The sequence below is a fragment of the Orcinus orca genome, chromosome 10, assembly GCF_937001465.1.
Source record: "Orcinus orca chromosome 10, mOrcOrc1.1, whole genome shotgun sequence".
Classification (NCBI taxonomy): Eukaryota; Metazoa; Chordata; class Mammalia; order Artiodactyla; family Delphinidae; genus Orcinus; species Orcinus orca.
Window position 1 is genome coordinate 2,161,725 of NC_064568.1, and position 13,683 is coordinate 2,175,407.

General features: G+C 47.4%; 1 protein-coding gene across 1 annotated transcript in view; it reads left to right on the forward strand.

The window, feature by feature from the left end:
* Window positions 1–13,683, forward strand: part of CFAP92 (cilia and flagella associated protein 92 (putative)) — a 173,343-nt gene that overhangs the window by 81,626 nt on the left and 78,034 nt on the right. Inside the window, exons 21-22 of the mRNA XM_049693712.1 lie at window positions 4,310–4,504; window positions 5,102–5,399. Coding sequence (XP_049549669.1) covers window positions 4,310–4,504; window positions 5,102–5,399 — 493 coding nt within the window. The remainder of the gene's footprint in view (window positions 1–4,309; window positions 4,505–5,101; window positions 5,400–13,683) is intronic.

The window sequence follows — 13,683 nt, forward strand, 5'->3', positions numbered from 1 at the left end:
CACTCCTAGGGTCTGGGAGGGTTTTAGTGGGGGATTGTGACCACTCCTGGCATCAGGGTGGATGGTGGTAGAGGTCTGTAACTGCCCCTGGAGCCTGGGCAGGCAGTGTCTTGCCCTCTGGGAGCACACATACATGGAAAAAAGGCTATAGTCTAGGTCCCACCTCTCCCCTCCTACACCACCCAAACAATGCTGACCGGCCTCTGAGGCAGCTCAGGCTTCCTCCGCTTATATCCCCAGCCGTGGTGGCACCGGATTCATCCCCCCGCCCCCCGGTCTGTCTCTACACAGCCAACCCCAGTCCTCTCCCTGGTTCTGATCTCTGGAGCCGAAGTTCCAGCACCCAGCCCCTGCCAGCACTGGGGATGCACATGTCAGGCTGGTGAGTGCAGGTCTGCGGTACTGACCATCTGTGCAGTTCTCCCTCTGCTCTGGCTGCCACGAACTGACTGCTGCATTCTTCTCAGAGGCTCTGAAGCTCCCCTTCTGTCCTGGCAGATCTCCCTGCCGGTGAGGGGGCTTCCCAGGGTGCATGAACCTTACCTCTTTCACAGCCCCCTCCCAGGGGTGCAGGTCCCATCCGGATACCTTTCTCACTTTCTTTTTCATTTTTCCTACCTGGTTACATGGAGATTTTCTTGCTCTTACAGCAGTCTGAAGTCTTCTGCCAGCGTTCAGTAGATATTCTGTGAGAATCGTTCCACATGTAGATGTATTTTTGTTGTAGATGTGGGAGAGAGCGAGCTTTGTGTCCTACTACTCTGCCATCTTGATCAGTCTCGTGTTTTCTGTTAGCAATTAACATCCTTTCTTTTCAACTGAAAGGAGTCCCTTTAACATTTTTATAAGGCCAGTTTAGTGGTGATGAACTCTGTTAGTTTTTCTTATCTGGAAAACTCTTTTATCTCTCCTTCAATTCTGAATGATAACTGCCAGGTAGAGTATTCTTTGTTGGAAGGTCTTTTCTTTTGGCGCTTTGAATATATCGTGCCACTCCCTTCTGGCCTGCAAAGTGTCTGCTTAAAAATCTGCTGATAGTCTTATGGGAGTTCCCTTGTGTGTAACAAGTTGTTTTTCTCTTGCTGCTTTTAAGCTTCTCTCCTTGTCGTTAGCTTTTGGCTTTTTAATTATAGTGTGTCTTGGTGTGGGTCTCTGGGCTCATCTTATTTGGAATTCTGTTTTGATGTGGCTGGTTTCTCTTTTGCCCTATGTGAAGGGGTCATTCAGCTAGTTTTTAGTTTTTGTTTTTGTATCTTTCCCCCCAGAGGAAATTGTTCCCTATGGAGCTGTAGATTTGGTGTGTCCTTGGGAGGAGGATCTCCCTCCCAAGAAGCTGTTCCCAAGGAAGATCTTCCCAAGGAAGATCTTCAGGATCTTCCTCCGTCACCATCCTGAACTGGAACCTAGGTTGAGTTTTTGTTGTGTTTCATTTAGCCTACATATATCCAATAGCTACAGCATCATTTGTTGAAAATATTATATTCCTTTACTGAATTGCTTTTGCATCTTTATAAAAAATCGGTTGGTCATAATTGTGTGGATCTATTTCTGGGTTCTCAATTCTGCTCCATTGATTTCTGTGTCTGTCCCTTCACCAATACTACAAAGTCTTGATTACCGTAGCTATATAATCAAAGTCAGGCCACTTTATTCTTTTTCAAAATTGTTTTTGTTGTTCTAGATCCTTTGCCTTTTCATATAAATTTTACAATATGCTGTATGTATCTACAAAACATCTTTCTAGAATGTTGATAGAAATTATGCTCAACCTATGTATCATTTGGAGAGAACTATTTGAGCCTTCCAATCCATGAATATTTATTTAGATTTTCACTTATTTAGGTTTTTTTAAAATTTAAAAATTTTTAAAAATTTCTTTCATCAGTATATTCAGCATACAAGTCCTGTACGTATTTGGTAGATTTATATCTAAGTATTTTATTTTTTGAGTGATTTTTAAATGGTTCTGTGTTTTTTAATTTCAGTTTCCAGCTGTGCATTGCTTGTATATAGAAATATAATTGATTTTTCTATGTTGATTCTACAGCCTTGCTAAACTCACTTATTGGTTTGAGGAGTTCTGTTCGTTTGATTGATTGTTTTTGGTAGATTCCTTGGGATTTTCTACACTGACCAAGATGTCATCTGCAAATAGCAATAGTTTAATTCCTTCCTTTCCAGGCTGTATATCTTCATTTCCTTAGGGTGCTAGCTAAGACTTGAAGTACTATTTTATATAAGAGTTGTCACATCCTTGCTTTGTTTCTGGTCTTTGGTGGAAGGCAGTCTTTCCCCATTACGTGTAGGTTTTTTGTAGATGTCCTTTATCAACTTGAGGAAGTTCCACTTTATTCCTTATTCGCTGAGAGTTTCCTAATTTGCTGGCTCACACAGTTCACAAAAATCAATCCCAGACAGAGTAAAAGCTTATTTGAAATAATTATGGACTCACAATAAGTTGCAGAAATCATAGAGAGGTTCCAGGTGCCCAACACCCTGTCTCCCCCAGTGGTGACATCTGACATATTGATGGATGCAGTACAGTTAACTAGACCACAGTTGTCTGTTCTTACTCAGGTTTCACCAGAAATATCTTGTTCGTTTTATTTTTCAGATTCCACACATAAGTGAGAACATACAGTATTTATCTTTCTCTGTTTGACTTATTTTTCTAAGTTTAATACCTTCCAAGGTCCATCCATGTTGTTGCAAATGGCAAAATTTCGTCCTCTTTAATGGCAGAGCAATATTCCACTGTATCTATATATCATGTCTTCTTTATCCATTCATCTGCTGATGGGCACTTAGGTTGCTTACATATCTTGGCTATTGTAAATTGGGGTGCATATATCTTTTCAAAGTATTGTTTTCATTTTCTTTCCATACATACCCAGGAGTTGAATTGTTGGATCATATGGTAGTTCTATTTTTAATTTGTTGAGGAATCTCCATACTGTTTTCCATAGTGGCTGCACCAGTTTACATTCCCACCAAGAGTGTAGGAGGGTTCCCTTTTCTTCACATCCTCACCAACACTTTATTTCTTGTCTTTTTGATGATAGCCATTCTGTGAGGTGATACGTCATTGTGGTTTTGATTTACATTTCCCTAATAATTAGTAATATTGAACATCTTTTCATGTACCTGTTTGCCATCTGTATGTCTTCTTTGGAAAAATGCCTATTCAGGTCTTCTGCCCATTTATTAATTGGGTCGTTTGTTTTTTTAACACTGAGTTGTAGGAGTTCTTTATATATTTTAGATATTAACCCCATATCACATATCATGTGCCAATGTTCTCTCATTCAGTAGGTTGCCTTTACATTTTGTTGACGGTTTCCTTTGCGGTGCAAAAGCTTTTAAGTTTGATTAGGTCCCATTTGATTATTTTTGCTTTTGTTTCCCTTGCCTGAGGAGACAGATCCAAAAAATTATTGCTAAGACCAGTGTCAAAGAACATATTGCCTATGTTTTCTTCTAAGAGTTTCAGGTCTTATATTTAGGTCTGTAATCCATTTTGAGTTTATTTTATATATGGTATGAGAAAATGTTCTAATTTCATTCTTTGACACGTAGCTGTCTAGTTTTCCCAGCACCACTTATGGAAGAGACTGTCTTTTTCCCGTTGTATGTTCTCACCTTTCTTGTAGAAGAAAAATCTATTTTTAAAAAGTTGAATTGTAAAGCTTTTAGATAGTACTACAGGAGGACATATTCATGACCTCAGAATAAAGAAAGACTTCTTGAGTAAGACAGAAGTAGAAAAAATAAAGGAAAAAATGACAGGTTTGGCTATATTAAAATTAGTAACTTCTCTTCACCCAAAGACCATAAAAATTGCGAAAAGAAAAGCCACAAACTGAGAAAAAAGTATTTGCAATGTATGGAGCTAGTATTCTGAGAGTACAGAAACGCCTGTGAATGAATGAGAAAACAGTAAAAACATCCCAGTGGAGGAATGGGCAGAAGACTTGAACAGGGACCCCCCACAAAGGGGAACCACCCCCACCCCAACACACAGACTCAGGGTGGGATGCACAGGCTCCGTGCAGATTCACCGGGTTCAGGAAGGTGGAGGAACCTGAGCCCAACACAGCGGGTGGCTCAAAGGTGGGGGGCGGGGACGCAGAGTCGGTGGGAGGGGCGGGTCGGTAGGGGAGGGGGAGGAAACAGAGATGGGGCGGGGACAGCGAGACACAAGCAAGCCCAGGCCAGTGCCAGCGTTTCCGCCACCAGTGGCCCTGGGAAAGTGCCGAGCTCTGTGGCGGGCAGAGCGGCAGCGGCGTGGGGCCCCTCTTTTTTCTTGCAGGGTCCCGCAGGCAGAGCCCGGCTCCTACAAGGCGCTCTACAACTCGCAGCTGCGCTTCCGCCGCCGCCTCTACGCCGACCTGGAGACCGTCCCGTACCACGTGCACCTGTCCCGGCCGCTGGCGCAGCTGATGAAGCACGCAGTGCTCTACGTGCGCAACACGGTGCCGCGGCAGGTCTTTCAGGCACTGAGCAGGTGCGGCCCGGCCCGTGCCCCGCCGTCCCGCACGCTCTGCCAGGGGGGCTTCGGAAGTGTGCGGCGGACAGAGGGCAGCCTAACCCGAACCACAGCTGTGCCTGCTGAATGTGTTTTTAAAAAGGGGGGGTTGGGGCGGGAGAGAGGGGGGCGTCCGCTCACCCTGGTGGGGGTGGGGGTGACTACTCAGTCCTCGAACTGTGCTGACATGAGGCTCTGTGCCTCGTACCCTCTGCCTGGGCGGGAAGGAGCTCTGTGGTCCACACCCCCGACGGCCAGCCTGTCGAGGCCACTCCCTGGTGGGGTGTGGGTTGGTGCGAGGTAGGGAATAAGGCCATCGGGACCGAAAAATAATCAAAGCAGAAAGTGGGAAGCCTTTAACTGCGGGGGGACTGAGAGGGGAGAGGGAAGGGGACATCTCCCCACACCCCAACCCCGTGGGCTCAGCACGTGGCATCTAAGCTTCTCGTGCACGAGCTGGGTGACCCGGGATCAGCTCATCAACCTCTCTGTGTTTTCGTTTCCTCTCATAAAATGGAGACCGTCTGACCTGTCGTGCCGGGCAGGCAGGCTGAGTGGGCCTCTTCTGTGTTCCAGGATCTACTGCATCTGCCATTACAGCTCCAGGCTCAGGGAGGTGATCACCGGGGACCTGCTGCCCTCCTCCTCCATGATCAAGGGGCTGAGCCAGGAGTTCGGGCTGCCCATTTCCCCGGAAGATCTTACAGAGGGAAAACTGCTGGCTATGTCCCCTCCTCCTGCCCCCAATCTGGAGGACTTCCAGAGCCGGAATTTCACCCTCACTTCTGAGATCCAGGCCCACCAGGAGAAGTGCCTGCAGTGGCGGAACACCATGGTCCTGAAGAACAGAGACCAGAAGTACAGCCTGATCCAGGTAGGCGCTCCCACCCCCAGGCATCCCGGGCCTCCTGCGGCCTGTGTCTGTTTCCCTGGGCAGGGTTCCCAGGCGGGATGGGCAGGAAGTGCTGCCTGCAGGGCACAACTGTGCCAGGAGCTTTGCCTCCCAACCCTGGAGTATCTTGTCCTTCTTGAAAGGTGAAGAGGAACCCTCTTATGTGTAATTCCTTTCCCCTGGCCCTGGAGTTCATCTTAGAGAAAGAACTGTGTGTGTGTGTTAACATTTTGCTTAAGCTGCTGAGGGCATGGATGCCATATGATGTCCAAGCAACACAGGAGACAAACTAACCTGTGTGAGAAAATGTGCGTAGAGGAGAAGAGAACAGGAGACTGAGAAGCTGGTGAGGTGATGGAAGGTCAGGTGCATGTGGCCTGAACGGCCAAGGGCCTCCCTCAGCCCATACCAACCAAAAAGGCTTAAAAACGCCAACATCTGAGGTGTGCCTTGAACTCGTAGTGTGTATGAGTGAAGCCCACCCATGGGCTGTGTGGGTGAAGCCACTGCCTGGCCCTCCCACCCCAATCTCTAGTAAAAGTCGTCTTAGAAGTCTCTAAGTTTTATATATGTGCCTTCTTTATGAAAATCGACAAGGAGGTGGTGGTTTTTTTCTGTCAGTGTTCAAGTTTTTAGCTTTCTCAAAAGAACCGGTTCTTTGATTTATCAATCAGTCTACTTTTCCTGCTTTCCTAATTCATTAACTTCAACTTTTACAATTTTATTTATTTATTTATTTTTGGCTGCGTTGGGTCTTCGTTGCTGTGTGGGCTTTCTCTAGTGGCGGTAAGCGGGGGCTACTCTTCGTTGTGGTGCGCGGGCTTCTCATTGCGGTGGCTTCTCTTGTTGCAGAGCATGGGCTCTAGGCACGCGGGCTTCAGTAGTTGTGGCATGTGGGCTCAGTAGTTGTAGCTCACGGGCTCTAGAGCGCAGGCTCGGTAGTTGTGGTTCGCGGGCTCTAGAGCGCAGGCTCAGTAGTTGTGGTGCACGGGCTTAGTTGCTCCGCGGCATGTGGGATCTTCCTGGACCAGAGCTCGAACCCACATCCCCTGCGTTGGCAGGTGGATTCTAAACTACTGTGCCACCAGGGAAGCCCCAGAAGTAGAATTTTTTTTCAATCTTTAAAAAAAAATATATATATATATATATATATATATATATATATATATATATTTATGGCTGCGTTGAGTCTTCGTTGCTGCACGTGGGCTTTTTCTAGTTGCGGCGAGTGGGCGCTACTCTTCGTTTCGGTGCACGGGCTTCTCACTGCGGTGGCCTGTCTTGTTGTGGAGCACAGGCTCTAGGCGTGTGGGCTCAGTAGTTGTGGCTCGCAGGCTGTAGAGCTCAGGCTCAGTAGTTGTGGCACACAGGCTTAGTTGCTCCGTGGCACGTGGGATATTCCTGGACCAGGGCTCGAGCCCGTATCCCCTGCATTGGCAGGTGGATTCTTACCCACTGCACCATCAGGGAAGCCACAGAAGTAGAATTTTTGGGTCATTTAATAAGTTTATGTTTAACATTTTAAGAAACTGTCAAGCAGTTTTTCACCGTAGTTCCACTATTTTATGTCACCAAACGCAATGCACGAGGGTTCCAGTTTCTCCACATCCTCACAAATGCTGGTTGCTGTCAATTTTTTTTTTTCTTTTTTTTTTTGCGGTACGCAGCCATCTCACTGTTGTGGTCTCTCCCGTTGCGGAGCACAGACTCCAGACAAGCAGGCTCAGAGGCCATGGCTCACGGGCCCAGCCGCTCCACGGCATGTGGGATCTTCCCGGATTGGGGAACGAACCCGTGTCCCCTGCATCGGCAGGCAGACTCTCAACCACTGCGCCACCAGGGAAGCCCAGTGCGTGTTTGTTTTATATATGTGTTTATAGGTATTTTTCTGTGTATGTGTTCATGTGAACCGCCTAACTTATATCTACTACCCCACTTTCTTTTTGGTAACCCTAGGTTTATTCTGAAAGTCAGTGGCTCTGTTTCTGTTTAGTAAACTAGTTCAGTTGTATGTATGTTTCCCTTCCTCCTATAAGTGATATTATAAGCTATGGGTCCTCCTCTGTCTGACTGACTTCACTCAGTGTTTGGGCATCCCGGGTCCATCCATGTTGCTTCTAATGGCATTATTTCATCCTTTATCCTGGCTGAGTAACAGTCCCTTGTATACACGTCGGACCTGCTGTTTATGTATTCATCACTCGCTGGCCTAAAGAACGTTTGGGTGCTTGTGTCTTTTTGAATTATGCATTTTCCCGAGTAATGCCCAGGAGTGGGCCTGTAGTAGTATAGGGTCGCTCTCTCTGTAGTTTTCTAGGACCTGGGATACAGTGCTTTCTAGTGGCGGTCACCAATGTACATTTCCACTCACCGAGTTGGAAGCTTCCCTTTTCTCCACGCTCATTCCCCATCGATTGTTTGTAGACTTTTTGATGCTGGCCATACTGCCTGCTGCGAGATGATGCCACTCTAGAATTTTGATATGCATTTCTCGGATAATCAGTGACTTTCTGCTTCCTGTCGTGGTCGGGGTTTTTTTTTTTAAACAGTGTGAGTAAACTTTCCCTCCTGCAATTTGGATTCTTGAAAGTCCGTGTTTTTCGAATGTTTTTTCGGTTACCTAACCCAGGTCATTTTTGAAGACACGTGTTATTAAAAGCCCCATAGTCTCTGTGAGTATTAGGTGCCCTGAAGGATCGGTTGTAAAGTTGTTGTTCCGCGAAACGTCCACAAGGCGGCAGCATTTCTTCGTGGCCAGCTCCAGTTTGTTGGCAACCAAAAGCCTTAGGAAGAGTCATCTTACTAGGCTGTGAATTAGAGGGGAAGGTGCCAGAGGCAACACCCAAGGGCTTGTGTGTCACTACCTCTTCCCTGTTAAGCTTCACGCCCCCGAAAAGTCCAAACCCTGGCTAAAGCTGCGGGTGCTGCGGTGTGTAGGTGGGGTGACTCCTGGCAAGGAGGCCGGATGTGGGAAGCCCACCAGCAGCAGCCGTGGAGGCTCGGTCACGTTTTGAATCTCCTGCAGCCTAGATGGTCCCCCATGGTTGGCGTGCACTTGGCTTGCTTTTAGCTCTCGGAAGGCCCACCTAGGTTCTGAAGGTTTGGTTCCCCCCAGAAAGGAAGAGACACGACAGCTTTAAGGGGCTGCATTTGCAGGCACGTCCTCTTCACGTCTCTCGGCTCCACCTCAGTGCACCCTTGGGACCCCAGGCTGCTCAGGCTGCTGGGATGTGACACCAGCGCCTATCACCGGGGCCCGAGGCGAAAAGCATGCCCATTTCTTTCCTTTTACTTTCTTTTTCAGCTTAATTCTGATGGTATGTTGTACTGGAGTTGATTTCCAAAGTGGGGTTTGGTGTAGTGTACAGCAAGCTGATTGAGTTACACATGTAATACAGCTACTATTTTTCGGATTCCTTTTCCGTATAGGTTATTGCAGAACGTTGAATAGAGGTCCTGGTGTTGTACAGTAGTCCTTGTCGAGTGCGTGTTTTATATATATGTTTATAGGTATTTTTCTGTGTATGTGTTCATGTGAACCGCCTAACTTATATCTCCTACCCCACTTTCTTTTTGGTAACCCTAGGTTTATTGAGAAAGTCGGTGACTCTGTTTCTGTTTAGTAAACTAGTTCAGTTGTATGTATGTTTCCCTTCCTCCTATAAGTGATATTATATGCTGTGGGTCCTCCTCTGTCTGACTGACTTCACTCAGTGTTTGGGCATCCCGGGTCCATCCATGTTGCTTCTAATGGCATTATTTCATCCTTTATCCTGGCTGAGTAACGGTCCCTTGTATACACGTAGGACCTGCTGTTTATGTATTCATCACTCGCTGGCCTATTTGTTTCTGTGTCTTGGCGTTTGTAAATAGTGCCGCAAAGAACGTTGGGGTGCTTGTGTCTTTGTGAATTATGCATTTTCCCGAGTAATGCCCAGGAGTGGGCCTGCAGAAGTATAGGGTCGCTCTCTCTTTAGTTTTCTAGGAACTGGGATACAGTGCTTTCTAGTGGCGGTCACCAATGTACATTTCCACTCACCGAGTTGGAAGGTTCCCTTTTCTCCACGCTCATTCCCCATCGATTGTTTGTAGACTTTTTGATGCTGGCCATTCTTCCCGCTGTGAGGCGACGCCTCGTTACACGTTGGATTGGCATTTGTCAAATAATGAGTGATATGCATCTTGTCGTGGTGTGTATTTTTTTATTTTAAACAGTGTGAGTAAACTTTCCCTCTTCAAATTTGGCTTTTTGAGGGTGTGTGTGTTTCTAATTTATTTTTCGGTTGCCTAACCCAGGTGATTTTTGAGCACACGTGTCGTTAAAAGCCCCACAGGCTTCCTGAATATGATGTGCCCTTAAGCACCGGTTGTAAAGTTGTTGTTACGGGAAACGTCCACAAGGCGGCAGCATTTCTTCATGCCCAGCTCTGGTTCCTCGGCAACCAAAAGGTTTAGGGGGAGTCATGGTGCTGGGCTGTGAATTAGAGGGGAAGGTGCCAGAGGCAACACCCAAGGGCTTGTGTGTCACTACCTCTTCCCTGTTAAGCTTCTACGCCCCCGAAAATTCGAAACCCTGGCTAAAGCTGCGGGTGCTGCCCTGTGTAGGTGGGGTGACGCGTGGCAAGGTGGCCGGATGTGGGAAGCCCACCAGCAGCAGCCGTGGAGGCTCGGTCACGGTTTGAATCCCCTGCAGCCTAGATGGTCCCCCATGGTTGGGGTGCACTTGGCTTCCTTTTAGCTCTCGGAAGGCCCACCTAGATTCTGAAGGTTTGGTTCCCCCCACAAAGGAAGAGACAGGACAGCTTTAAGGGGCTGCATCTGCAGGCACGTCCTCTTCACGTCTCTCGGCTCCACCTCAGTGCACCCTTGGACCCCAGGCTGCTCAGCCTGCTGGGATGTGACACCAGCGCCTATCACCGGGGCCCGAGGTGAAAAGCATGCCCATTTCTTTCCTTTTACTTTCTTTTTCAGCTTAGTTCTGATGGTATGTTGTACTGGAGTTGATTTCCAAAGTGGGGTTTGGTGTAGTGTACAGCAAGCTGATTGAGTTACACATGAAATATAGCTACTGTTTTTCGGATTCCTTTTCCATATAGGTTATTGCAGAACATTGAATAGAGGTCCTGGTGTTGTACAGTAGTCCTTGTCGAGTGCGTGTTTTTTATATATATATGTTTATAGGTATTTTTCTGTGTATGTGTTCATGTGAACCGCCTAACTTATATCTCCTACCCCACTTTTTTTTGGTAACCCTAGCTTTAATCTGAAAGTCGGTGACTCTGTTTCTGTTTGGTATACTAGTTCAGTTGTATGTATGTTTCCCTTCGTGTTATAAGTGATATTATATGCTATGGGTCCTCCTCTGTCTGTCTGACTTCACTCAGTGTTTGGGCATCCCAGGTCCATCCACGTTGCTTCTGATGGCATTATTTCATTCTTTTTGCTGGCTGAGTAACAGTTCCTTGTATACACGTAGGACCTCCTGTTTATGTATTCATCACTCGCTGGACTACTTGTTTGTGTGTCTTGGCGATTGTAAATAGTGCTGCAGTTAACGTTGGGGTGCTTGTGTCTTTTTGAATTACGGATTTTCCGGAGTAGCGCCCAGGAGTGGACATGCAGTAGTATAGGTTCGCTCTCTCCTTAGTTTTCTAGGAACTGGGATACAGTGTTTTCTAGTGGCGGTCACCAATGTACATTTGCACTCACCGAGTTGGAAGGTTCCCTTTTCTCCACACTCATTCCCCATCGATTGTTTGTAGACTTTTTGATGCTGGCCATACCGCCTGCTGTGAGATGATGCCACTTTAGAATTTTGATATGCATTTGTCGGATAATCAGCGACTTTCTGCTTCCTGTCGTGGTCGGGGTTTTTCTTTTTAAACAGTGTGAGTAAACTTTCCCTCCTGAAATTTGGCTTCTTGAAAGTCTGTGTTTTTCGAATGTGTTTTCGGTTACCTAACCCAGGTCATTTTTGAAGACACGTGTTATTAAAAGCCCCACAGGCTCTGTGAGTATTAGGTGCCCTGAAGCACCGGTTGTAAAGTTGTTGTTCCGCGAGACGTCCACAAGGCGGCAGCATTTCTTCGTGGCCAGCTCTAGTTTGTTGGCAACCAAAAGCGTTAGGAAGAGTCATCTTACTAGGCTGTGAATTAGAGGGGAAGGTGCCAGAGGCAACACCCAAGGGCTTGTGTGTCACTACCTCTTCCCTGTTAAGCTTCACGCCCCCGAAAAGTCCAAACCCTGGCTAAAGCTGCGGGTGCTGCGGTGTGTAGGTGGGGTGACTCCTGGCAAGGAGGCCGGATGTGGGAAGCCCACCAGCAGCAGCCGTGGAGGCTCGGTCACGGTTTGAATCTCCTGCAGCCTAGATGGTCCCCCATGGTTGGGGTGCACTTGGCTTCCTTTCAGCTCTAGGAAGGCCCACCTAGGTTCTGAAGGTTTGGTTCCCCCCAGAAAGGAAGAGACACGACAGCTTTAAGGGGCTGCATTTGCAGGCACGTCCTCTTCACGTCTCTCGGCTCCACCTCAGTGCACCCTTGGGACCCCAGGCTGCTCAGGCTGCTGGGATGTGACACCAGCGCCTATCACCGGGGCCCGAGGCGAAAAGCATGCCCATGTCTTTCCTTTTACTTTCTTTTTCAGCTTAATTCTGATGGTATGTTGTACTAGAGTTGATTTCCAAAGTGGGGTTTGGTGTAGTGTACAGCAAGCTGATTGAGTTACACATATAATACAGCTACTATTTTTCGGATTCCTTTTCCGTATAGGTTATTGCAGAACGTTGAATAGAGGTCCTGGTGTTGTACAGTAGTCCTTGTCGAGTGCGTGTTTTATATATATGTTTATAGGTGTTTTTCTGTGTATGTGTTCATGTGAACCGCCTAACTTATATCTCCTACCCCACTTTCTTTTTGGCAACCCTAGGTTTATTGAGAAAGTCGGTGACTCTGTTTCTGTTTAGTAAACTAGTTCAGTTGTGTGTATGTTTCCCTTCCTCCTATAAGTGATATTATATGCTGTGGGTCCTCCTCTGTCTGACTGACTTCACTCAGTGTTTGGGCATCCGGGTCCATCCATGTTGCTTCTAATGGCATTATTTCATCCTTTATCCTGGCTGAGTAACGGTCCCTTGTATACACGTAGGACCTGCTGTTTATGTATTCATCACTCGCTGGCCTATTTGTTTCTGTGTCTTGGCGTTTGTAAATAGTGCCACAAAGAACGTTGGGGTGCTTGTGTCTTTCTGAATTATGCATTTTCCCGAGTAATGCCCAGGAGTGGGCCTGCAGAAGTATAGGGTCGCTCTCTCTTTAGTTTTCTAGGAACTGGGATACAGTGCTTTCTAGTGGCGGTCACCAATGTACATTTCCACTCACCGAGTTGGAAGGTTCCCTTTTCTCCACGCTCATTCCCCATCGATTGTTTGTAGACTTTTTGATGCTGGCCATTCTTCCCGCTGTGAGGCGACGCCTCGTTACACGTTGGATTGGCATTTGTCAAATAATGAGTGATATGCATCTTGTCGTGGTGTGTATTTTTTTATTTTAAACAGTGTGAGTAAACTTTCCCTCTTCAAATTTGGCTTTTTGAGGGTGTGTGTGTTTCTAATTTATTTTTCGGTTGCCTAACCCAGGTGATTTTTGAGCACACGTGTCGTTAAAAGCCCCACAGGCTTCCTGAATATGATGTGCCCTTAAGCACCGGTTGTAAAGTTGTTGTTACGGGAAACGTCCACAAGGCGGCAGCATTTCTTCATGCCCAGCTCTGGTTCCTCGGCAACCAAAAGGTTTAGGGGGATTCATGGTGCTGGGCTGTGAATTAGAGGGGAAGGTGCCAGAGGCAACACCCAAGGGCTTGTGTGTCACTACCTCTTCCCTGTTAAGCTTCTACGCCCCCGAAAATTCGAAACCCTGGCTAAAGCTGCGGGTGCTGCCCTGTGTAGGTGGGGTGACGCCTGGCAAGGAGGCCGGATGTGGGAAGCCCACCAGCAGCAGCCGTGGAGGCTCGGTCACGGTTTGAATCCCCTGCAGCCTAGATGGTCCCCCATGGTTGGGGTGCACTTGGCTTCCTTTTAGCTCTCGGAAGGCCCACCTAGATTCTGAAGGTTTGGTTCCCCCACAAAGGAAGAGACAGGACAGCTTTAAGGGGCTGCATCTGCAGGTACGTCCTCTTCACGTCTCTCGGCTCCACCTCAGTGCACCCTTGGACCCCAGGCTGCTCAGCCTGCTGGGATGTGACACCAGCGCCTATCACCGGGGCCCGAGGC